General features: G+C 52.2%; 1 protein-coding gene across 2 annotated transcripts; it reads left to right on the top strand.

The window, feature by feature from the left end:
• On the top strand, positions 1 to 25,758 carry SERINC2 (serine incorporator 2). Of its 2 annotated transcripts, XM_084787668.1 has the most exons (11): positions 1 to 79; positions 979 to 1,029; positions 12,627 to 12,788; positions 13,456 to 13,646; positions 14,682 to 14,761; positions 15,069 to 15,206; positions 18,037 to 18,206; positions 19,852 to 19,942; positions 20,327 to 20,462; positions 23,537 to 23,749; positions 25,199 to 25,758. In XM_084787668.1, exons 1-11 carry the CDS (start codon positions 65 to 67, stop codon positions 25,332 to 25,334), a joined length of 1,383 nt encoding a protein of 460 aa, XP_084643794.1. In that variant the 5' UTR covers positions 1 to 64; the 3' UTR covers positions 25,335 to 25,758. The 2 variants fall into 2 exon arrangements, with proteins under 2 accessions (XP_084643794.1, XP_084643795.1); XM_084787669.1 differs by lacking the exons at positions 1 to 79; positions 979 to 1,029 and adding an exon at positions 3,448 to 3,580.
• Positions 25,759 to 26,101: the final 343 nt, after the last annotated feature.

Here is a 26,101-nt window from a genome sequence, read left to right as displayed (position 1 = left end):
CAGTGCAGAGATCTCGGGCCCAGGGGACAGGAGGCTCAAAGCAGGAGCGCGCAGCTGAGTCCTCATGGATGGGAGGATGGTGAGGACTGTGGGACGTTAGGAGGGCATTGAGGACTTGGGGAGGGTTATGTTTCAGATTTGAAAGTAAGTCCCAGGGAACCCTGGGGCAAATGGCTCATGGAAGGCAAGGCTTGCTTCCTGTGGGGACTAGGGGGTTGAACAGGTCTCAACTGGGTAGGCACAAGGGGATGGACCAAATGACCCTGGCAATTTTTTTCTCAGTGGATATGGTTTCCATGGCATTAAGTGGCAGAGCTGAACCCTGTATGGGATCACTCCTGTGAGGATGGGAGAGACGGGCTTGTCATGGCCACACAGCTGCGTGCTGTGATCTTATCTTTGGAGGTGTGAGAGGCAGAGCCTTTCAACCCATTTTTGCTGGGTTTGAGACAAGGTTTCTTCTTTGTATAGTCCCGGCTATCCTGTAACTCATTCTGTAGACCAGGCTGTCCTTGAACTCAGAGAGCCGCCTGCTTCTACCTCCTGAATGCTGGGATTAAATATGTTGCCACCACCTCCTGGCTCCATCCACTTGTTTGTTTGTTTGTTTTTTTGTTGGTTTTTTGAGACAGGGTTTCTCTGTGTATCCTTGGCTGTTCTGGACTCGTTTTGTAGACCAGGCTGGCCTCAAACTCACAGCACTGGGATTAAAGGTGTGCGCCACCATGCCCGGCCCTCGATCCACTTTTTTTTTTTTTTGCTTTTTGAGACAGGGTTTCTCTGTGTAGCCTTGTCTGTCCTAGACTCGCTTTGTAGACCAGGCTGGCCTTGAACTCACAGCAATCCGCCTGCCTCTGCCTCCCGAGTGCTGGGATTAAAGTCGTGCGCCACCACACCTGGCTTTGATCTACTTTTTAATATCACCTTTTCAACAGCCCCTGAGGTAACCAGAGCAAAATGATTGTTTTCATTTTACAGATGAGAAGCGTGAGGCTGAAAGAGGAGGAGGTCCCCGGACAGGACCGCACAGTGAGTAGCCTGCACAGGGCTGGTCGCCCCCCTACAGGGTGATGAGGAGGATCATAGAACCTAGCTGTCCTCTGTCTCGGGCAGGGGTAAGGCCAGGCAGCACAGTACCCTGCTGGGAAATTTTCTGGGGCTTTTTTTTTTTCCCTTCTCTGTAGCCATACTAATGCCCTCTACCCTCATAAAGCAGCTGCTTAGCCGGGCTTGGTAGCACACATCGTCAATTCCAGCACTTGGGAGGCAAAGGCAGGAAGATCTCTGTAAGTTTGAGGCCAGCCTGGTCTACAAAGCAAGTTCTAGGCTAGCCATGACTACACAGTGAGATCCTGTCTCTACCACCCCACCACCTCAAAAAGCAAGTGTCTCTTAGACAATGCTCTCAGATGCTCCTGTCTGCTTTGTGGGGTTCACTATAGTAACCACCCCTACTTCAGGCAAGGGCATGGAGGTGTCCCCAGGGTGGCATAGGCTCTGAGAGGCTGGGGCAGCATAAGAACCCCAGGTGTCACCCCCTCTCTATCTCTGGGCCACAGAAAGGAGGTGCTGTTGGTCGAAGATGTAGTTGATGGGACAGGGGAGTTGAAGGTAGCAGACCCTGGGATGGGCCTATTCGGAGGGTGGGAGGCACTTCAGGCTTCGAGGACAGGCTTGCGTGGAAGGTGACTGTGTGAGGCTGTAGGGTCCAGATGTTGTCATAGCAGAATGAGGAAGAAGCTTGGGGCAAAAGCTCACATATCCAGTCAGCAAGCACCCTACCCTGCCTTGCCATGTACCTTCCTTGTGTGTTGCTCACAAGCGTACAGCCAGAGGTGAAGGGGGGTGGGGGTGGGGCACATTGTTTTCAATCCCTTCACTTTCCAAGAGAGGTATAAAGGGCTGAAGACAGGCTTTGAGGGTCTGAGGTCAAGGCCACCCTTGATGGCCTCCTAGCTCTACTCCTTCTGAGCTGTGTGGATTGGAGCAATGATAGCAGCAATTTCTGCGACCGCAACCAGCATTTGGCCAGTGCCAAGTTTACTAACAACAAGACCTCAGTTTCCTCATCGGTAATTGGGGGCAGGGAACGAATCTACTTTCTCAGGACGGACACGGATCCCAAACGGAGCCATGAAAGAGCGTGCGTGCCCCTTGCTTGAGCTCTGTTATATGTGATGTCTGTTACTGTAGATGCACAAGGGGACTGGGCAGAGGGTCATCCCCACTTGGGCCAGGTCATTGTTCCCTTCCTCCAGAAGATGTGGGATGTGAGCAAAGCTTTGACAGCACCATCAGGAGGATGTGTGGAGGAGGGAAAGTGCGGGGTGTTTGCAAAGCAGCCCTGGCACAGTTACCAGCCCAGCCAGGTGCTGTATGAATCATCCAAGGAAGCCGTTGGGCAGGATCTTTGGCCCCTGGGGCCAGCTAAAGCCTATGGATTTCCTTCCCTAACATTATCTGGTCTAGAGTTGGTGGAGGGGGGGGAAGGCTGGGGTGAGCTACCATAATTATAGAGAACCCTGCTTCTGGGTCTCACGCCTGATGCTGGGGATGACCTTCTCCCAGTGACCTCCTTAGCTAGGGAGGGAGTGAGGAATGCTGAGTTGTGTGTATGTCTGTGTCTGTGCATGCGCGTGCGCGTGTGTGTGTTTCTGTGTACATGTGACTGTGTGGCTCAAGACAGAGCCAGTAGCTTGAAGAACAGGTGGATGGAAAGGAAGTGATCTGAGCAAGTAGGAGGCTGGGGCCTTTATGCGCATGGGATGGCGAGGGCTTTTATTTGCTGTGTGTTCTAACAGCCCTGTGAGGCAAGCACTTTTAGTGCAATAGGGGAAACTGAGAGAAGTAAAATAGCCTCCCTTACCCTCCCTCTGTCTGCCCCTCTCTCTTTTCCTCCCTCCCTTCATCCCTTCTTTCCTTACACAGGATATCAGGTAGCCCAGGTTGACCAGGGCTTGGCTATGCCGCCAAGGATGATTTTGAATTTGTGGTTCCTGCCTCTGCCACCATGCCCAGTGTTGTGGGAATCAAACCCAGGACTTCATGCGTGGTTCTGTAAGCACCCTGCTAACTCAGCTGCGTCACCACCCCTGCTTTTTACCCAGTACTTTATCGTTCAGCAATTTATCATTGAGCAGAGGTTTTGTGCCAAGGTCCAAGGGGGTCAGGGAGGACCACCTCTTAGATCCTTCCTCTAACAGTGACAGTATTGTAAGCTTGGTCACACAATGGCCCTGATGAAGTTCAAATCCAAGTGTAGTTCCAAACCCTCGCATTGGTTCCAGATACAAACCTGGGTGGGACTGCGTCCGCGCTATTGCTGGAATTTTCCCCACCTCAACCTCTTTCCGTACTAGCACCTACCTGTTCCAGGTGAGTCCTCGGAGGCCCGAGCGTCGCCGGAAAGTGTCGAGCGCCTTCGGCAGGTGGGGCGGGGCCGGGGCGGGGCCCGGCTTGGGGTAGGGCTACCCAACCGCCTGAAGTCCCACCGGATCCGGGATCAGAGACCGGCGCCGGGAGCCCCACGTCCCGCACCGCCATGGGGGCTTGTCTGGGGGCCTGCTCCCTGCTCAGCTGCGTGAGTGCCTAACCCTTCCCTGCCACGGCCCCGGGCACTTTTTATTTACCGTCTTTCGCCAAGTACTTTCTTCTTTTTGCTTCCTCCAAAGTTGTCTTTCTGGGGCTCCACCGGTGCCCTTCTTATCCTCATCTCGCAGCCGCTCCACTTTGGCCGCGGTGCACCGGACAGCTGGTGTCAAGGCTCGGGTGACCGCGGGGGAGGGGTGGGGCGCGGCCCGGAGCCCTCGGAGCCACCGCTCTGGGAACCCGGGACACCGAGGCCCGCAGCAGAAACAGGGAGCCCCCACGGTCGCCGCGCGCCAGAGCGGCCCCTGGATGCGTGGCGCGTCTCTTTCTGGAGCGCGGGACTCTTTGTGTAACTGGCAGGGTCCCGGCCCACTCTGCCTGCGCTTTGGTTCCTCTGGCAGAGCGTCCGTCATTCTTTCTGCCCAGGTCGTTTGGCTCCGTCTGCTCTTTTGTGTTTGTTCTGTCTCTAAGGTTCGGGCTCTGTCCGTCTATCAGCATCTTCTCTCAGCGCGCAGTCTGGCCCCACTCACTCTAGGGCAGCCCCCCTCCCCCTTTGCTAGCGTTGGACCTTTCCCTCCAGCCGGAGCTAGGAAGGGGTTGGGGGTTGGGTGGGAAGGAGCCCCTCTCTCCCACCCCGTTCTTGGAGAGAGGTTGGTGTCGGTTGTCACTGACCACCTGGACCAAACTTTGGATTTGAGAAGACCTAGAAGGGAGGATGTGTGTGTCCACCTGGTCGCCTGTGTTGGGGACCAGGAGGGTCGCCAGCTGTTTTGGGGCAGCAATCAGTATAGGGGAGGGGATTCAGCCATACCCGGCTGGGAGGCCCCTACTTTCCCTTTCCCAGCCCCCTTTCCTCTCTTTCCTCCCCTCATTAAATCTGAGGTTCATTCAGACAGCTCCCTCCCCTTCTGGCCCCACACAAAGAGGGGCGGAGAGGGGCTCCGGTGTCTGGCTGCTGAAGGAAGGCTCAGGACTTTGCTTCCTTTGTCCCTGATTTGAGTGCGCGTTAGGAGCGGGTACCCAGGCAAGAACTGGGCATCTAGAGGTTTTCTTTGTAGCCATTTTCTGAGAGTGAGCTCAGCCTGGGGAGGCAATGGAGTGGGTCCCTGGACACAGCTCATGTCCTCTCTTGGGCCTCTCTTTCCACTGAAGCGTGTGTGTGTGTGTGTGTGTGTGTGTGTGTGTGTGTGTGTGTTGCACACTAGCCTGAGCCGGTAATCAGGATATTGCTTGCTGATGCCCATACCCCTTTCTAGGACACGTTTGCTTCCGGGTTAGGGAGGGAGACCTTTCCACTCACATCTGGTCTGGCCTGGTTACCCCATACCCCATAGCCGGGGAAGGGGTCGTGAAGGTAGTCCTGCCAATCCTGGTGTCATGGTCTCCCCATCAGTGAGGTGAAGGCCACAGCAGTGACCTCCCTTGGTATACAGCAGAGGAGATGGACAGATGAGAGAGGAGGAAACTGCCGCCTGGCTCCTGTGTACAGTGACTGGGCATTGTGGGACTCAAGGTGGAGAGTTCCATCTGGAGACGGGAGCCAAGAACTGCTCTGAGTCACCCAGTCTGCAGTCTCCAGAGCTGAGGCCAGACAGGCTTCTCAGATCCTCAGTGTGTGTGTGTGTGTGTGTGTGTGTGTGTGTGTGTGTGTGTGTGTGTGTGTGTGTGTGTTGGTGGTGGGGTAGGTCATTTGCCTCAGATTGCACAGTTCAAGGATGCGGGAGTTACAGAGAGAGCTAGAGAGATGGCTCAGTGGTTAAGAGCACCGACTGCTCTTCCAGAAGTCCTGAGTTCAATTCCCAACAACCACATGGTGACTCACAACTTTCTATAATGTGATCTAATGCCCATTTCTGGCCTTCAGGCAGAGCACTGTATACATAATTAATAAATCTAAACCAAACAAAAAGCAGCTGGATCTTTGTGAATTCCAGGCCAGCTTGATCTAGCAGTTAAGGCTACACAGAGAAATCCTGTCTCGAAAAACAACAAACAAGAAACCCAAAAACTCTGAAGCCAGAGAGGTGTAGAGATGGCTCAGCAGTTAAGAGCACTGACTGCTGGTTCAGAGGATCCAGACTTGATTCCCAGCACTCACATGGCAGCTCACAGCCATCTATAACTCCAATTCCAAGGTATATGATGCCCTCTCTGGTCCCTTTGGGCACTGCATGCATGCATGCACGCACGCACTCACTCACTCACGCAATATATGGATATACATACAGGCAAAACATCCATACACATAAATTTATTTATTTATTTATTTATTTTTGTTTTTTTGAGATGGGGTTTCTCTATGTAGCTTTGGCTGTCCTAGACTCACTTTGTAGACCAGGTTGGCCTTGAACTCACAGTGATCCACCTGCCTCTGCCTTCCGAGTGCTGGGATTAAAGGCGTGTACGCCACCACACCTGGCCCCTAAATATTTTCTTAAAGATATAAAACTCTGAAGCCAAACGTAGTGGGGTGTGTCTGCAATCCCGGTATTCAGAATGTAGAGCAGACATACACCACTATGTTTGGCTTCAGAGTATTAGGCAAGCCTTGGGATACATAATGCCCTCTCAAAAAAAAAAAAAAAAAAAAGTCTGACTCTTGGTCCAGGTTTCTTCCCTTACCCACACCCTCACCATGTTCTGGTTGCCTGGAGACTGAGCTGCTTTAGGGGAGAATTGTAAGCTAGTTAGTGTCTAACATCTGTAAAGGACCTGCCCCTGCCTTGGTTTCCTCTGACGTCTAGTGTGCCTGGTGCTGGACCAAGCAAGGTCCTTGGTGATGCTGTCTCACTGATTCTCCCTGAAGCCCTATAGCATTGTTATTCCGTTTTACAGGTGACCATGCCAACAGTGGCCACCAGTCACTGTGGAATTGAGCTGTCGTGTGGCACTGGCCCAGCACTGCAAGAAGGATACTTATTTATTAGTAAATAGTTACTTTCTTTGCTTCAACAGAGTGCCCACCAAAGGCAACCCACGGAGTTTGGCTTACAGCTCCAGGCTACTGGCTGTTTCCGCAGGACAGGCTTGGTGCCAGGAGCCTATGGCCACCGGTCACAGGGCCCCGCAGTCTTGTGCTCGGTTCTCTTCCTACAGTCCTGAACCCCAGCCCAAGGAATGTTGTCACCCACACTTGCATGGGTCTGCCCACCTAGTTAGGGGGTAACTAATCTATATACCCCCTTATAGACACGCCTAGAGGTTTCTCTCTCAGACGGGTCTGTCGGTTTGCCAATCGACAGTAACTGTCACTCTGTGTATGTGACCCGGTGATGTGGTTGATGTCATTCCCGTTTCAGGCTGCGGCCGTGGCTTAGCTGGGAGAGTACTTCCTAGCGTACATGAAGCCCTGGGTTCGATTCCCCAGTATGGTGTATAAACTGGGCATGATGGTGCATAGCTATAACCTCAGCATTATTGATGATGAAGCAGCTGGATCAGATAGAGTCAATAATTTCCTCACAGCAAAGCAGTATTAGGTGGTACAGCGGGGGAAACCCTCCTCAACCTGCTTCCGTGAAAAGTTGCCCCCCGCGGGAGTGAGGTTTTTAAAAGATTATTTATTGGTGTGTGTGAATGAATGTGCACGTATCTATACACACATGTGCATGTGCGCACTTGCAGAAGCCAGAAACATGCCGTGTCCTCTGTCACTCTCCACCTACTCCTTTGGGGTGGGGGTCTTCCCCTGAACCTGGGGCTCATGTTTTCTCGGCGAGGTTGAGCAAGTTAGTCTCTTGTCTCTACCCTGCCCTGAAGCTTAGTTACGGGTGTTCATGGGACCCATGACTCATTACGTAGGTTTCTTGGGACCTGAACTCTGATCCTCGTGACTGTCTAGCAAGCGCTCCTAGCCCCTGAGCCATTTCTCTGGTCCCTGGGAGAAGTCCTGATGGAAAGGTCCCAAGTGTTTCTGGGTGCCTTGGGTGGATAGGAGATTTTTGTGTTCTCTCTGGGCTGTGGCCCAGATGTCCACTTCTTCCTGGCATTTGCACTGGGCAGGTGAGTCCTGCCTTAGATAAGGAGACAGGCTGGCTTCACGGAGGGTGGGAGTCACTAAGCAAGTCACACAGCCTGGATGGCCAGCAGCTTTTTAGGGAGGGCTGTGTGTTTGAGGGGGGCTCTTTTCATCTGTCCTCCCTGTCAGTCAGAGGAACAGTGGAACCTGCCCCTCACCTTTGTAGAAGTTTGAACAGGACTGAGAAAGGGGTGCGTGGACGAATTTTTGCATCAAGCTGGCATGTGGCAGCCAAGCCATAAACACCACACAGTGGTGAATTGCTGAGGACTGCCAATAAAGAAGGAGGGACACCGGGGGCAACAGGGTAGTCCCGATACGGAGCCTGAGCTTGTCCAAACTGGTGTCCTCCTGCCCAAGGGCCCGACTCATAGATAAAGATGCTGAATGCAGGGAGTGGGGAAGAGCTTCCTCGGGTCAGAACTGGAAGAGTTGGCACCAAGCCAGCTCTGGAGCCTACAGGAGAGGTGTGGGAGCCTCCAGCTGCCTCTCCCTCTGTGCTTGGAGGCGGGGTGTGGGGGTGTGGGGGTGTGGCTCAGCCAGTGGAACCATGGTTTGTGGAGGCTGCAGGGTGCATCCCTGTGCCAGGGTTTTGGCCTTTAAATGATGATAACATGCCATACCATATTATATAGTATATATTGTATTATATAGTATAATGCTTACCATTTGGGTCTTTGATCTTTGTTATAGTCTTCAAGGACCTGTCACTCATCTCCGCAGACAGTCCCAGCCCAAGCAAGTGGCATTGTCAGAGTGGATATTGTCACTTCAGACATTCAGTGATAACTGCCAGTGCCATCTTGTCTCCTGATGTCAGTTCTCTCTTCTGGGTGACTCAGAGCAGCCAGCGACTCTCTCTCTGCACCCCCACTCCACCATCTGCCTCCCCATTCTGGGACCACAGTTCCGACACTAAGTATAAATCTGCCGTCACTCTTCTTTGGCAGTGAGTCCATTGCCTTTGGGGTGAAATCCAGATTCCCTGGCGTAAGCTTCGAGGACAGTGGCTACCTTCCAGTACCACTCCAGCCACCCTGGAGGTCCTGAGAGTACAGTGGTGTTTGTGGCTGCACTCCTTCCCTCCCCTCTCTCCCTCCTCCTCCGCCTCCTTCTCCTGGCTTTTGTGTTTTGAAGCAGGGTCTCACGTAGCTCAGGTTGGTCTTGAACTCATTGGGTAGCTGAGGATGACCTCGAACTCGTGATCCTCCTGCTTCAGCTTCCCAAGTTCCGGCAGTACTTGTGTGGGCTACCACCTCCAGCTCCGTCTCTTTGCGTTGCTGGGTATTGAACTCATGGCCGTCATGTACTAGGCAAATGGCCTTGCCTCTGAGCTGCAGTTTAACTTCCCAGCTTCGGCAACAGGTTCAGGGAGGTGAAAATGCTTGCCCACTTTTCCTTTCGAATCCTCTCCTCTCCTTTCTTTTCCTCTTCTCTTTTCTCCTTTCCCTCCCCTTCCCTCAGTCCTCTCTCTTCTTTTTCTCTTCCCTCTCCTTTGGGGTCTCATGTACCCCAGGTTAGCCTCAGACTCACTATGTAGCTGAGGATGACCTTGACCCTCTGGTCCTCCCGCCTCCACCTCCTGAGTCCAGGTGTGCACCACCTCACCCAGGAGGACCCGAACCAAAGCTTTGTGCAGCTTAGGCACCAGCTGAGCTACATCACAGACACCCCCCCCACCCCCCGCTGTGATAAAATACACATAAGCTCTGCCACTGTAGTCATTTCTTTTGAGCCAGGCCTCAAAATGGGATTCTGACAACGTTGGGCACCGGGGCTCAATGGATTCTCCTGCCTCGGCCTCCCTGGGCTTCGTTTTAGCCAGTTTTAGTACAGTTCAGGGACGTCCGCTTCATGCTCACATGCAGCTGTTGCCAGCACCGTCTGCAGCAACTTTTCACCTCCTTAGGCGGAAACCCTTTTGTGTGCTGGCTTTGCAGTTCCTGGTCACCAAGCCAGCTCACCGAAACTTCCTGTCCATGAGTTCGGCTACTCCGGGTCCCTTATGTCATTCACGTCCTTTGTGCTTGGATTATGTCATTCAGAATCGTGTTGTGCAGGCTGTAGCATGTGTTGGTATTTATTTATTTATCTTTTGTGACACATCTCACTGTGTGGCCTGGCTGGCCCTGAACTGTCTCTGCCCTCCAATTGCTGGGGCTGACAGGTGTGCACCGCCACACCTAGTGTTTTTCCTTTTTAAGAGGGACGTTATCTAATTCCCACGTATTATCACACATGGTCCTAGAGTAGAGCAGCCCTATTGAGGAGGACCTTAATGTACAGGACAGGCACCGGCTTGTCAGCCTCCTCCGGTTATTTCCTGGCGTGTACTGCCCCCACAGCAGCGCACTTCCGGTGTTCCTGTGAGCTCACGTGGTGGCTCTCCCACCTGGTCCAGAGTCCAGTGTGTCTATGGGAAGCAGGTCTAGTGGGAACTGGTCCAGGCGGGACCAGGGTAGGAGGCAGCTGTTCCAAGTGTCACAAACTGAAAGTGTCCCGAGGCCAGAGGTGGGGCCTAAGGGAACCAGGTCCCTGAAGTGGGAGGGACATCATGGTTTGCTCTAGCCTTTCAGGGATTATTTGCATGGCTGGGGCGGATAGAAATTAAACAGCATTCCCGTCCAGGAGCCAGTGGACTGTGAAGCAGTGTGTCTGTGGGCAAAGTCTGACCCTGGCAGTGCAGACCTGCCAGTCTCCTGGGCTAACTAACGGGTCCTGGTCATATGAACCTCTTTTGGGGCAGTGTTGGGGGTGGGCAGGCTGGCTCCAAATGCATTATCTAGCTCAGGTTGGTCTCGAACTCATGATGCTCTTCCCTCAGCTCTCAGCCTCTGGAGTGCTGGAAATTACAGGTGTGCGTGGCCATGCCCTGTCTCCTGTCACCTCCCTCCCTCCAAACCCCCCCCCCCCCGAGACAGGGTTTCTCTGTGTAGCCTTGACTGTCCTGGACTCACTTTGTAGACCAGGATGGCTTCAAATTCACAGTGATCCGCCTCCCTCTGCCTCCCAAGTGCTGGGCTGTCACCTTTTTGAGTCTTAATTTTTTCCTTTTTTTTTTTTTTTAAGACAGGAAGCAGGCCGTGGGTGGATGGAATGCTTCTCACCCACCACACAGCTTAACCCTTCCTATCACTTCTGTCTCCCAGCCTCCGTGCTGTGATTGTGTTGCTGTACGACTTCTGCTAAGCCCTTTAACCTTTAACCTCATCATCCACTGTGACCCGAATTTGCTGGAAGGGTGGTGCCTGTGACTTGGACAGTGAAGAATAATTTTGTATTGCATTTAGCACCCATGTTGCACGTGGCTTTGTGAGTGACGGGGATTTTACCCAGGGAGGTTTCGGTCTGGGAGAAGAGGCAGATTGGGAAGGGAGCCACACGGAGAATGCTGTGCCTGCAACGGGTCCAGAAAGTTCTCAGAAAGTTCTCTCAGCCAAGCTGATCCTGCTGGGTGAGGTCGTTTCTGCAGCCGGGCCTGTGTACCCTCAGAGGCTGTCCATTGTCCTGTGGGTGAAAACCAGGGTCCCATGTGCAGCCCGGTGCCTGGTCCCGTCAGCCCGCCAAGCAGCACAGCGCCAGCTCACTGTGCCTTCTCCTGCTTCCTTCCTCAAAAGCTGCCCTGGGCAGGAGCACTTTCCTGCTCTGGGTCTGGCATTGCCTCCTGATCCTTCAGCCCTTAGCTTCTGTCACTCCCTCAAGGAGGCCTTCTAGGACCTACCTGCCAGAATTCAGTCCAAACCAGCTCTGTCGTAGAAAAGTGGGCATCTCTCAAATAGCCCAAATAGCTTATTAAGTGCCGGCAACTTTTGGTTTATGTCCACGGAAGACTGTTCCTCTTGGGTTCTTAAATGCCTGGGTGAGGACTCGGGCTGTTTGTGGCTGGCCTGGGAGGCTGTATCCTCAAGGCTTGTGCTTGGGGACCGGCTTCCCAGAGGGGTGAGTCTCTTCACTGACACAGCCTCCTTAGTCACTCAGAGGTGGATGATGGAAAGTGTTAGATCACCATCTGCTGTCCAGAATGGGTTCAGCCTCAGGCAAAACACAGTGGCTGGGGGAGGCTCAATTCCAGATGTTTTGAATGCCCTGGTTGGTTTCTTAGGGTTTAGCACGCATCTGGTTCTATGCTGGACACTTCATGTTCATTTGAACACATAGTTTATGTGTATTGTTTCTGGATGTGACCCAGTGAGCAAATCAGGCAAAAACAAAACAAAACAAAACAAACAAACAAAAAAACCCCACCCTTGCTATAAGGAAGATGCAGATAGACAAATAAGATAACAAAGAATTTTAGAGTCCTATAGAGAAAAATGAACCAGGGAAGAAATGGGAGGTGGGGTGGGGGAGGGGTTCCCCAAGGAGCTGTTTAAGTTCAAGGCTGGCTTTGAACTCTTGATTCTTCTGGTTCAGGCACTACAGGCATAAACCACCACACCTGGCTGGGTTTACAACTTAAACACCCAGGGCTGGAGAGATGGTTCATCGGTTAAGAGCACTGGCTGCTCTTCCAGAGGTCCTGAGTTCAATTCCCAGCACCCACATAGAGGCTCCCAACCATCTATGGGGTCTAGTGCCCTCTTCTGGTCTGCAGATGTGCATGCAAAGAAAACATTGATATACATAAAATAAATAAAATTTTTTTTAAAACCCAAGAACTATTTAAACACCATGCTTCATTCTCACAACTGCCTGTGAAGAATGGCTGTTGTCGTGATCCCCTGGCTCAGAGGTTGAATGACAGTCACCCAGGGTCATTCATCAGGGGCAGCTGGTCTTCTGGTTTTCTTTTTGATCACTCCCTCTGCCTGAGCGATAGTGTGACCCCCAGTTCTCTCTTATGCTGCCCATGGACTCTGTGGTCACATATGGATTCAGTTTCAGTCCCGGGCTAGAAAGGTCAGTGGGGGTCACCTCCCCAGCTCAGTACAGACTTGAAGACTGAGATACAGTAGGTGGTGGGTGCTGCCTGCCCATGTGGGGGAAGGGGACTGATGGCTGCCATCTCTACCTCCCGTAGGCATCCTGCCTCTGTGGCTCTGCACCCTGCATCCTATGCGGCTGTTGCCCCTCCACCCGCAACTCCACCGTGAGCCGCCTCCTCTTCACCAGCTTTCTCTTCTTGGGCGTACTGGTGTCCATCATCATGCTGAGCCCAGGGGTGGAGAGTCAGCTTTACAAGGTGAGTGTCGCGGAGGGAGGTTGGAAGGCGCCCGGGTTGCCCCGCCCTCCACAGACACGGTAAGGTGACTGAAGTTCGGGGGGGGGGGGGTTGTTGGTACGCAGGTCGCAGGGGTGGAGGAACTGAACCTCTACGAGGTAGACCGCAGTTTCTCAGGAGCCCGCTTCCTGTGGAGACACCTCTTCCTCACGACTGCCCTCTATAGGCAGGTCCTGGGAGTGCGTCTCCCCTTGAAGGCTGAAGCCCAGGGTGGGAATCCTGACTTGACCTTAGCGCAACTCCAGTTGGGGCTTTTATACCCAAGACTTTAACATCTCGGCTTTTGTATTGGTGTGGATTCCTGAGGAGTCTGTAGAGAGGCCACAGGCCTCTTAGAGGTTCTACTGAAGGCAGGAAGTGAAGACCATCTTGGAAGCAGGACTTCACCCGCCGCAGTACTGAGACGGAGGGTGGGGGTGGGTGATGGGGTCTGGATGGTGGTGACAACAGAGAAATGGTCAGCTAGGTGGTAGCTGTGATGGGCTAGGGGGTCTGGGCAGCCTCTCTTAGGGTTCAGCCTAACACGGGATAGGAAACAGGCTATGAAGACGGAGGCAGGCTCAGATCTGATGGGAGGCTGCAGTGTTCTGGTGGGTGGGGCCTTCAAGCCGCCCTGTTGTCTCCACAGCTGCCCTGGGTGTGTGAGGACAGGACCCAGCAGCCCGTGGTCCTACAAGGCCCCCTGGACTGCGGCTCCCTGCTGGGTTTCCGGGCTGTCTACCGCATGTGCTTTGCCACGGCAGCCTTTTTCTTCTTCTTCATGCTGTTGATGGTCTGTGTCCGCAGTAGCCGGGACCCGCGAGCAGCCATCCAGAACGGGTGAGGAGCGATCGCCTGCACCCTGGCAACTCCCCTGGAGGGCTTTTCTCCCGATTGCCAGTCCCCAGAGATCTCTAGACGCCCCCACCCCCACCCCTCTCAGATCCACTAGCAGAAGCCAGAGATCAGCTCCAGCTTTCCCAAGAGCCATCCACACCTTTTCTTTTTCGAAACAGGGTCTCTCACCTGGGGCTGATTCTGCTAGGCTGGGTGTCCAGCCCCCAGGGACAAGCATGTCTGAGTTCTTCCGTGGTTACTGGAAATCAGATGTCAGTTCTCATGCCTGCATGACAACCGCTTTACCAACTGAACTATTTTCCTAGCCGTCGCTCAAACTCATCTTTCTTATCTTTTCTTTTCTTTCTTTCTTCTTTTCTTTCTTTCTTTTCTTTTCTTTTCTTTTTTTTTTTTTTTGGACAGGGTTTCTCTGTGTAGCCTTGGCTGTCCTGGACTCACTATGTAGACCAGGCTGGCCTCGAACTCACAGTGATCCGCCTGCCTCTGCCTCCCGAGTGCTAGGATTAAAGGCGCACATCACCATGCCCAGCTTTATCTTTTTCTTTTTAAAAGGTTTATTTATTTACTATGTATACAGCATTCTGCCTGCATATATGCCTGCAGGCCAGAAGAGGGCACCAGGTCCCATTACAGATGGTTGTGAGCCACCACCATGTGGTTGCTGGGAATTGAACTCTGGACCTCTGAAAGAATAGCCAGTGGTCTTAACCTCTGAGCCATCTCTCCAACCCTCAAATTCGTTTTTCAAATGAGGAAAAAGCTCAGCGAGGGTAGCTAGAGGTTGGCCTGAGATCACACAGCAGTTTAGTGGCAGTCTCACTGCTCGGTTCTTCCCTCTGCCCTGAGCTCCAGGCTTTTTCTAGGCGTGGGGAAGACCCTGTGTCTATCAGATCACCAGGAAGACCCTTTACCTCTCTTAGGACCTGTTTCCTGGGGGTGGAGGTTCTGGGCAGCCTCTGCTCTGGCTCTGTATGTCCCCCCGCCCCCACTCAGCTTTTCCCTTCATTTCTCCTGCAGGTTTTGGTTTTTTAAATTCCTGATCCTTGTGGGCATCACCGTGGGTGCCTTCTACATTCCCGATGGCTCCTTTCCAAAGAGTAGGTGGCTTCAGGGACAAGGGAGGGGCAGCAAGGAGGGTGGGTGGCATCATACTGACTCCAGATGACAGGTGGTCCTCGACATCCCCTTCGCTAGATAACATCCTGGCGCTGGGTTTTGAAGCCTTAGGGTAACTCTGGTTGGGGGACTATTACTCGGTTAAACCGTGAAGGGGTGATTATTGAATAGGTGGGTGTGTTTGAGAAAGAACACCCGAGGGAAGCCATGCAAGGAACTATGGGACCTGCTGTCCCCACAGCTGCTCCTCTGGCCCCAACCACCTACCTCACTGCCCTCTCCCCACAGTCTGGTTCTACTTCGGCGTCGTGGGCTCCTTCCTCTTCATCCTCATCCAGCTGATCCTGTTCATTGACTTTGCCCACTCCTGGAACCAGCGGTGGCTGTGCAAGGCGGAGGAGCGTGACTCCCCAGCCTGGTACGCAGGTCGGTGCCATGCTGGTCTTCCCAGCGAGGGGCTGGGTGCCTGAGGAATCGGGGTGTGGAGCTGAGGATGTTTGAGGGTGAGGGGAGGAAGAGACTGATGGCCGGAAGCTGCCTGAGGGGCTCTGAGGGGTTGAGGTCAGTAGCTTCTGTAGGAGAGTCTGCACACAGCAAGCGATGGGCCAGGCCCTCTTGGTGGTGGCTTAACCGTGCTTTAAGTGGTGTCTAGTTGCAATCCTCACAGCAGATTGCTCTGCCGAATCTCTTGCATTTGTTGTACGTCTGCAAGAAAGGTCGGGCTAGGTTTATTGCCCTTCCAAAGTATGGGGACCTGAGTTTGTGTTCTCAGAACCCACATAAAAAGCACAATGTGGTGACATGCTCAGGAGGCAGAGGGCAGGCAGATCTCTGAGTTCAAGGCCAGCTTGGTCTACAGAGCAAGTTTCAGGACAGTCAAAGCTACACAGAGAAACCATGTCTCATTAAAAAGAAAGAGAGAGAGAGAGAGAGAGAGAGAGAGAGAGAGAGAGAGAAAGAAAGAAAGAAAGACAGGCAGGCCAGGCAGGCGTGGTGGTGCATGTCAGTAATCCCAGTACTCTGGGAGGTAAAGGCAGGAGGATCTCTGTGAGTTCAAGACCAGCCTAGTCTATAAAGTGAGTCCAGGACAGCCAAGGCTACACAGAGAAACCCTGTCTCAGAAAAACAAAAGAAAACAACAACGGTATGATAGAAAGAAAGAGAAAGTCCACAGAACTAGCTGGCTGGCTCATGGGCTCGTGCGTAATTAGCCATCTTATACAGCTGAGGACCACATGCTTAGGGAAATGAGCTGCCCGCAGTGGGCTGGCCCCTCCTACATCAATGTAAGGCAATCTCCCACAGATGCTGGCCTCCTACTGGCCAATCTGATTTGGGCAGCTCTTCATATGAGACTCCTTCTCTCTCTCTCTCTCTCTCTCTCTCTCTCTCTCTCTCTCTCTTTGCTTTTGTTTTTGTTCTCTTTCTTTCTTTATTATGTATACAATGCTCTGCCTCCATATACACCTGCAGGCCAGAAGAAGGCATCAGATCACATTCTAGATGGTTGTGAGCCACCATGTGGTTGCTGGGAATTGAACTCAGGACCTCTGGAAGAGCAGTCAGTGCTCTTAACCGCTGAGCCATCTCTCCCCTGAGTCTCCCCTGAGACTCCTTTCTCAAGTGACTCTAGGTTATGCCAAGTTGACAGTTAAAGCAAACTCTGACATCGGCAATAGATAAAAGACATTTGTCACACAAACCTAGTGACCTGGATTTTGATCCCCAGAACTTACGTAAATGTGGGAGGAGAGCACTGACTCCATGGAGTTCCGCTCTGACTTTCACGTGTGTGCCATGGTACACAGAATAGTAATTTAAAAAAAATTAAAAGTAAAGGACCTAGGTATGATAATCCCAGCATTGGGGAGGAGGAGAAAGGAGGGTCAAGAGTTCAAGGCCAGCCTCTACTAAATAATGAGTTGGAAGCCAGGCTGAGCTACATGAGACACACCCTCTCTCAAAAAACACAGAAAGGGTGCTGGTGTGGTGGTGCCTCCAGGACTCAGGAGGCAGAGGCAGGTGGATCTCAGTGAGCTTGAGGCCAGCCTGGTCTACAGAGCAAGTTTCAGGCAACATAGAGAGACTCTGTCTCAAAACAACAACAACAACAATAACAAAAGGAGGATCAGATTAGAAAATGGAATATTCTGGGCTGGAGAGATGGCTTAGGGGTTAAGAGCACCGGCTGCTCTTCCAAAGGTCCTGCGTTCAATTCCCAGCAACCACATGGTGGCTCACAGCCATCTATAGTGAGATCTGGTGTCCTCTTCTGGCATGCAGGCATACATGCAGGCAGACTACTGTATACATAATAATAAATAGATAAATAGATAGAAAGATAGATAAATCTTTTTAAAAAATGGAATATTTTGAGTTTGAAATGGAGCCTGGGATTATTGCTGTGTTATTCATTATTAGTTAATTTTTCTAGATTACAAACTTGTAGCATATTTAAGCTACAACGCAGCTGAGGTTGTCTAACCCCAACTTGAACCTTAGGTGGAGGTTAAACAGGGTAATGAGGGTGAAGCTGGATCGCTCATACTCTATGTAGTCCTGAGGATTTTTTTTTTTTAACCAAAAATCACTTTGAATTGTTTTGTTTTATGTGAGTGGGTGTTTGCCAACATGTATGCACGTATGCTCACTGTCTGTGCCTGGTGTCAATGGAGGTCAGACAAGGGTGTCACGTCACCTGAAGCTGGGGTTACAGATGGTCGTGAGCCACCATGTAGACAATGAGAAGTGAACCCTGGTTCTTTGTAAGAGCTCTTTTCTTTCTTTCTTTCTTTTTTTTTTTTTTTTGGTTTTTCAAGACAGAGTTTCTCTATGTAGGTTTGGCTGTCCTGGACTCACTTTGAGGACCAGGTTGGCCTCTAACTCACAGCGATCCACCTGCCTCAGCCTCCCCGAGTGCTGGGATTAAAGGCATGTGCCATCACAGGCACCTAGTGCTCTTAACCTCAGAGACGTCTCTCCAGCCCTACCCGCAAATTCTTTTGAATGACAGGTGCAAGGACATCTTGTTTTGTCTTTATTGTACTCAGAGTGACAATCACCTCCTTAGAGCACGTGACTCACGATGGATTGGGTTGGGACAGGAAGTCACAAAGGTGCCGTGGGGAGCCACTGCCTGCCTACGTTAGGGAACTGAGGCCTGTGGCAGGAGAGCGGCTGCAGCCCCCCTGGGGTAGTCGGTGTTCCTGCTCCTGCCTCTGGGATCTGAGCCTTGGTTCCTCACCGCTCTGCCCAGGCCTTTTCTTCTTCACCTTCCTCTTCTACCTGGTGTCCATCGCGGCGGTGGCGCTGATGTTCGTCTACTACACGGAGTCCGGGGCCTGCCACGAGGGCAAGGTCTTTATCAGCCTCAACCTCACCTTCTGCGTCTGTGTCTCCATCATCGCCGTCTTGCCCAAGGTCCAGGTGAGCCTGCCGGTTGGCCCAGTCCTTTTACAGGCGGGACCTCATGAAGGAAGTCGGGTCCCCGGGCAGGGGCTGCCGGGCTACAGAAACTCGGGCTGGGTTTATAGGCCTCTAAGCCCCTGGTCTCGTGATTTGACTGTTGTATCTCCGCGCTGGGCATCTTTGGGAAAGTGCTTTAAATGTACTGTGCCCCTCCCTCCCCAAGCATAGAATGCTCTTTGGGGTTGCTCTCAGGCGGAGGTCTCTTTAGGTACACAGGTGTTGAGCAGACTCCAGCCATAGCTGCAGTCTTAATGTTGTGCCAGTCAACAGAAATGATTCTCAGAGCTCAAAAGGAGGTATGGGGGTGTGGGGTGCAATTTCCTGACGTCCCATCCCAGACCCTCTGAGACAATGGGCGGGGCTGGCACGATGCTCCTTTGTTCTCCAGAGAGTATATACCCGGGCCGACTTCCCAGTTTGGATCTCGGTGCTCACAGGTAGCTTAAGGTTTGGGGAATCATTAGTACATAGGTTGGGGTCCGCTCTCCCGCTCAGAGTCTTCACTGCCCACGGTGAAAGTTGAGGCCCGTGAATGGTGACGCATGTGGGGCTCATTTGGTGGGTACCCGCTGTCACCAAGCTCTGCTATGCATGTTGGGGGTACGGCTGTGCGGAAGTAGAGGAAGGAGGAGAGGAAGAGCCAACCTTTAGTCTCTCGTTCCTCACACTGTTGTCAAGCCCATTGTATTGAGAAGCAGACAGGCTTAAAGGGATGAAGAGGGCCTGGGGCATGGCTCAGTCAGGAAAGCGCTCTCTCTGTGCAAGCCTGACAGGCCGAGTTTGATTCCCCAGTAGCCATGTCAAAAATGTCAGGTGTGCCTATAGTCCAAGAGGTGGGGAGGGAGGGGCCGCTAGCCTAGGCAAGTTGGCAAGCAGCAGGGCCTGCTGAGAGCCCTTGTCTCTCAAAAAACAAAGATGGTTCCTGAGGGAGAACAGCTGAGGTTGTCTTCTGGCCTCTGTGTGCATGCTTGCACACGCATACACACTCACACACATACACACTCACACACACACACACACACACTCACACACACACATACACACTCACTCACACACACATACCCTTCTACAAAAAGAAGACAGAGAGGAGACTTAGCCAAGGCTAGTAAACAGTGGAGCTGGTTTTGAACCAACTCAGGCTGGCTCCAGAGCTTCCCCATGTTCTGAGGAGTCGGGTAAAATCCAGCAATAGGAGCCAAGGACAAACAAAGCAAGTTTGGTTGGAGAGCATTGTGCAGCAAAGGCTGGTAGGGCAGAGCCGCCACAGCAGGGGCTCAGGGGCTTATTTCCCCCTCTCCAGCTCACCTCCACCCACCCACCAGGCAGAGGGGCCAGGCATGTGTCCAGCTTCGAAGCCACTGAGGTGGGAGAGGTTTTCAGAGCAGGCTGCCGTGTTGGGGGGTCTGGAGTGTGGCACTGGGGGAGGGACAGGGGAAGCTGAGCAAACTAGAGAAGCCCACCTGAGCATTTGCAGAAGTAAGGGTGCTGGTCCCTGGGGTATCAAGAGAAAGAGTTAGGGCTCTGGTTTTGGGTGGGAAGGAGTGACAGTGACGGGTGAGGTGAGTGGCCTGAGCTCTTCTTACCTATGAATTGTTATTACCAGGATGCCCAGCCCAACTCAGGTCTGCTGCAGGCCTCCGTCATCACATTGTATACCATGTTTGTCACCTGGTCTGCCCTATCCAACGTCCCTGGTGAGTGTGAGACAGGCTGCTGGTCCAGCAGTGGCCTGCTGAAGTGCTAAGGACATCATAGGGATCCGGGACACCCAGAGGCTTGGTCTTGGGGGTGGAGGTGGGGGTGTGGTGGCCATGAGGGTCTCACCTATTCCTGAAGTTGTCTTTCATTGTATCTGCCATGTGCTGTCTGTTGTCTGCTGCTGGCTGGGCCTTAGAGGTGTGTGTGTGTGTGTGTGTGTGTGTGTGTGTGTGTGTGTGTGTGTGTGTGTGTGTGTCTGTCTGTCTGTCTGTCTGTCTATCTGTCTGCCCTCTTGGGTCAGCTCTCTGCCTAACCGCAGAGTTCTCTGACTCTGAGATACAGTCAGCTAGAGTTTAAAGGTGTCTGTGTACCTTCCCCAGACCAAAAATGCAACCCTCATCTGCCCACTAAAAATGGAACAAGCCAGGTGGTCCTGGAGGACTACAGCACCGTGTGGTGGGATGCCCCAAGCATCGTGGGTCTTGTCATCTTCATCCTGTGCACCTTCTTCATTAGGTACCGTGGGCCTGGGTTCTGGGAGGGGCACTGAGTCGGGGGAGGGAGGGAGGACTGGGGAGCCCTCTACTGCTGTGGTAAATGCCATGACCAAAACCAACACGGCAAGGAAAGGCTTATTTGGCTTACACATCTCGTTTTGTTTTTCTGGTTTTTCAAGACAGGGTTTCTCTGTGGAGCCTTGCCTGTCTTAGACTCACCTTTGTAGACCAGCCTGGCCTTGAACTCACAGAGATCTGCCTGCCTCTGCCTCCCGAGTGCTGGGATTAAAGGTGTGCGCCACCAAGCCCAACTTGGCTTACACATCTCAATTATGGTCCACCATGGAAAAACACTGCTTACTGGTTTGCTTTTGGTGACTTGTCAGTTTGCTTCATTATACATCTGCCCAGTGGTGGCACTACCCACAGTAGGTTGGGCCCTCCTGCATCAGTCATTAACCAAGAAAATGCCCCTTTTAGTTGCTTTTCCACATGGGGATTGAACATCAGGCTTGGCAACAGGTCACTTGACCTGCTGAGCCATGTCCCTGGTCCTGTTAATTATTTGCATGAAAACTTTAAAAAAAAAAAAAAAAAAAAAATATATATATATATATAATATAAAACACATTTATTAAAACAATGTTATGGGCCAATGGAAACAGAAAGAATTAAGGTTTTTATTAATATTAAATTAATATTAAAGTATTAAGGCATAAGCTGTAGAAAAATCACAAGTAAAACTCCAACGTATCTAATGTATTGACTCACTCATTAACTAATCAAAAGCCAAGAAAGGCCAGCACCCAGATAATAAAGTACAGGCATTTTAATTGTTATTCTTGTATATGTGAGCATGATGTGTGTGGCAGTGCATGTACTATGGCACATATGTGGAAGTCAGTTCTCTCTGTCCACCCTCACATGGGTTCTGAGAATGAAACTCAGGTCTCCAGATGTGTGCAGCAAGCACCTTTATCTCGCTGAGCCACCTTGTCGGCCCATGGGAGTTTTTGGTCTTTCTTTTCAGCACTGGGTTCCAGCTAGGGCCTTCCATGTGCCAGGCCAGTGCTCGGCTGCTGACCCTCCCCTCTGCCTTCTTTTCATAAATATAAAGGCAACTGCTAAAACTAAATACTGAACACTAATACAGCTTAAGGTTTTCAGATGGGGCTCATGCCTGTATTCCAACCTGTGGGTGGCAGAGGCAGGAGGATTTGCTGTGAGTTCTAGAGCAACCTGGGCTACATAGTGATGGAGTTCCAGGCTAGCCTGGGCTACGTGAGACAGCCACGCAAAACAACCAGAGGATAGTTCAGTGGATAAAGTACAACCTGTATAAACATGAGGAGCTGAGTTTGGGTCCCCAGCATATATCTGTAGCATGCTACTGCAGCCCCCAGCACTGCAGGATGGACGTGTGTGTGTGTGTGTGTGTGTGTGTGTGTGTGTGTGAGGAGCTTGCTGGTCAGCCAATGTATCTGAAATGTCAAGTTCCAGATTCAGTGAGAGACCCTGTCTTAAAAAATAAAGTCATCGGGCGGCGGTGGCGCACGCCTTTAATCCCAGCACTCAGGAGGCAGAGGCAGGTGGATCACTGTGAGTTCGAGGCCAGCCTGGTCTACAAAGTTAGTCCAGGATAGCCAAGGCTACACAGAGAGACCCTGTCCCGAAAAAAACAATAAATAAATAAGCAAACAAGCAAACAAAGTCGATGAGCAGTTGAGGAAAGAAACCTAACATCATCTTCTGGCCTACACATGTATACACACACACACACACACACACACACACACACACACACACACACATACACACTGTTACTACAGGCAATGACACCCACATATACACGTGCACACATAACACATACACCCTCCACCCAAATACCAACCTGTATTAACTTTCTTTCTGTTGCTTTGATAAACACTATGATCAAAAGCAATTTGGGGGGAAAGAGTTTATCTACTTACACACTTCCAGGCAACAAATAGTCCATCACGGAAAGACGTCAGAACAAGAACTCAAGGCAGGAACCTGGAAATAGGAACTGGAGCAGAAGCCACGGAGAACACTGCTTTCTGGCTTACCCACCTCCCCATGGCTTGCTCAGCCGGCTTTCTTACAGAGCTATATAGCCCAGGACCAGGACCACCTGTCGGGGTGGACCACCCACAGTGAGCCGTGTCCTTCTGGGTCTCCCATATCAACAATTAATCAGGATAATGTCCCGAAGACTAGCCTATAAGCTGTTCTGACGGAGGCGGTTTCTCAAGTGAGCCTCCCTCTTCCTAGCAGACCCAGTTAAGACAAAAGCTTAACCAAGTAAAACCTTGATGAATGAGGCTCCTGGTTTGGTTGGTGCTTTTCAGGACTTGGTACTCAGAACTTAGTATTCAGCACCTGCTCTGGTAATGATAAGAAATGGCTATTTAGTTTATATCCTGTGCTGGGCATTTGTTCGTGAGACACCCCGAGGGAATTTGGGATTCACAGAGGGTGTATTTCACCCAGGGACATAAGGAATTGGAGTAGAGGCCTGGAGAGATGATGGCTCAGTGGTTAAGAGCACTGACTGCTCTTCCAGAGGTCCAGAGTTCAATTCCCAGCATCCATATGGTGGCTCACAACTATCTACAATGAGATCAGATGCCCTCTTCTGGTGAGCAGGCACACATGCAGGCAGAGTACTGTATAAATAATAAATAAAAATTTTAAAAAGATTTATTTATTCATTACTATGAATACAGTGCACTGTCTGCTTGTACACCTGCATGCCAGAAGAGGGCACCTGATCTCATTGTAGATAGTTAGGAGCCACCATATGGTTGCTGGAAGTTGAACTCTGGACGTTTGGAGGAGCAGCCAGTGCTCTTAACCTCTGAGCCATCTCTCCAGCCCCCAAATAAATATTTTATAAAAAGGAATTGGAGTAGAGTTGAGGGTCTGAACAGTTTGTTGGCTGCTGGGTCTCCAAGGAGCCTGGACTCCCTAAGTCTAGTGTTGTGGCCGACTCCGTGGCTCACGGGGCCACAGCCTGCTGTGTCTGCCCATCTCCCGTCAGTGGCCCTAACAGCCTGCCTTCCTCTCCCCCAGCCTGCGCTCCTCTGACCACCGGCAGGTGAACAGCCTGATGCAGACAGAGGAGTGTCCGGTAGAGACTATGCAGCAGCAGCAGCAGGTGGCTGTCAGCGAGGGCCGGGCCTATGACAACGAGCAGGATGGTGTCACCTACAGCTACTCTTTCTTCCACTTCTGCCTGGTGCTGGCTTCCCTGCACGTCATGATGACGCTTACCAACTGGTACAGGTATGCTGCAGCAAGCGCGGTGGGCAGGGAGGATCCAGGCAGCCCCAGGCGGACGCTTCTGGGTGTTCCAGTCTCTGCTCAAGGCTTGGGAACCTGGGTGGGCAGATCCTGTTCTAGGTCCTAAAACACCTTGATCTGCCTTAGTTTCCCTGCTGTGTCTTAATTGGCCCAGGCTCTGATACGTTTGCGAAGACACAGGAAGGGACAGATAGGAGGAGGTGCTGGCATGAGCAGGGGGACCATATTTGCAAATCAGGGCTGGATTGTGGGGGGAGTCCAGTGTGGGGGAAGCATGGAGGGGCAGGATTAGGATATGGTGGCCGGAATCAGTCACAGAATTAAGAGTCAGAGTCGACGGGCGGTGGTGGTGCAAGTCTTTAATCCCAGAATTCAGGAGGCAGAGGCAGGCGGATCTCCATGAGTTCGAGGTCAGCCTGGTCTACAAAGGGATTTTTAAGACAGCCAAGGCTACACAGGAAAACCCTGTCTCAAGCAATAACCAAAGAGTCAGAGTCAATAGGTCTAGAGTTGGGGTGGGGACCTTTGAGAGGTGCATCTTGTCAGGACTATTGGGGAGCAATAGTCTGTCAGCATACACTGAGGCTAGGTAGGTCATCTGGTTAAAACTGAGGTTCAGGGGCAATCAAACCAGTAAAGGGACGAGGAAGGGAAGTCAGGGTAATAAGGTCAGGGGCCAAGGCTGACTTAGTGGATTAAGAACCAAAGCCAAGCCAGATGTGGTGGCACTCGCCTTTAATCCCAGCCCTTCGGGGGCAGAGGCAGGTTGATCTTTGTGAGTTCGAGGCCAGCCTGGTCTGCAAGTGAGTTCCAGGACAGCCAAAGCTACACAGAGAAACCTGTCTCAAAAAACCAAAAAAAAAAAAGGGGGGGGGGGAGAACCAAAGTCAAGGTCAAGCAGGATTAAGGTCAGGAATTCATCAGTCCTCAGGGATGAAGAGTCAAAGGACTAGTTGACAACATACTAAAGATGGGGTTTCTCTGTGTAGCCCAAGCAAGCCTTGAACTTGAGATCCTCCTTGCTGAGGCCAGTGGGCCTTGGACTTGTTTGCTTTGGTTTTGATACAGGGTCTCCTATAGCCCAAGATGGTCTGTTGAATTTCTTCTGTAGCCAAGGGTAGTCTTGAACTCCTGATCTTCTTGCCTCTGCCTCCTAAGTGCTGGGACTATAGGTGTACAACACTATGCCTGGCTCAGGGCCGACAAAGTGAGCGGCCAGGAAGTCAGGTCAAGCCAAGGCCTAGAACTATAGTCAAGATTGGTTCTGTGGCCCAGGGTCACAGGCCAGGTGTCTCCAGCGTGAGACACGGGGATTGGAGTCACAGGGTAAGGGCTAGCATTGAATTTAGATGTCTCAGCTGGCTCACCAGGTCAGGGGACAAGACTGAGGGCGCAGGGGGCCAGGCTCATGAGCCCAATGCTGTGTTCCAGCCCTGGTGAGACCCAGAAGATGATCAGCACGTGGACCTCCGTGTGGGTGAAGATCTGCGCCAGCTGGGCGGGGCTGTTCCTCTACCTGTGGACCCTGGTGGCCCCCCTGATCCTGCCCAACAGAGACTTCAGCTGAGAATGCCCTGCAGCCTGCCCACCTGGTGCCAGCCCACCACCTTTGGTCACGCCCACCTTTGGTCACGCCCACCTTTGGTCACGCCCACCTTTGGTCACGCCTACCCACCCTCTTCCAGGACCTGCCCTAGTCCTGGGACTCCAGGGTCCGTGGGACATTCTGCTCTGACCCAAGTCCCACTTTCCCGGCCATGCACACCCACCCTTGGGACAGAAGTAGACCTTGCTCTCAGGGTCTCCAGAAGAGGGCGTGAAAAGAGAGAGTGGCCCAGAGCTTCTCAGCTGGCAGGGGGTGCGCACCCCACTGCAGTGCCCACACCAAGGCCTGTGCTCCAGGCCTCCGGAGCCGACCCCCTTCCTAGACCATGTGCCTTACCGAGTCTCTGAGACTTCATCCAATAAACACGCCTGTACATGTGTGCGCCTTCCATGTCCTGTGTTCCTCAGCCTTGGTGTGAAGCCGCCCCCGCATACCTCCTTAGCCAGCTTGGGGGCTGGTGACTGGGACACCATGCCTGGGAGTGAGGGTCTTGGAGATCATGGTGGGCAGGATAGAGGGCGGGGGTTATGAGCTGAAAGGGCCCATGTGTCCAGTGTGTGACCTGGAGTTCGGCTCCCTCTGACCCATATTTATAGTCTGGACCTCATCACTGTACCCCTCCTCTTGTTGCACACGGTACTTGGGATTGACGCCGTAAGAGCCCAGAGAAAAGCCGGGTGTGGTGGTGCACACCTTTAATCCCAGCCCTTGGGAGGCAGAGGCAGGCG

Source organism: Acomys minous (genome assembly GCF_964271855.1).
Source record: "Acomys minous genome assembly, chromosome: 6".
NCBI lineage: Eukaryota > Metazoa > Chordata > Mammalia > Rodentia > Muridae > Acomys > Acomys minous.
Note: the sequence above shows the minus strand (reverse complement) of the source record. Positions and strands in the feature narration are given on the sequence as shown.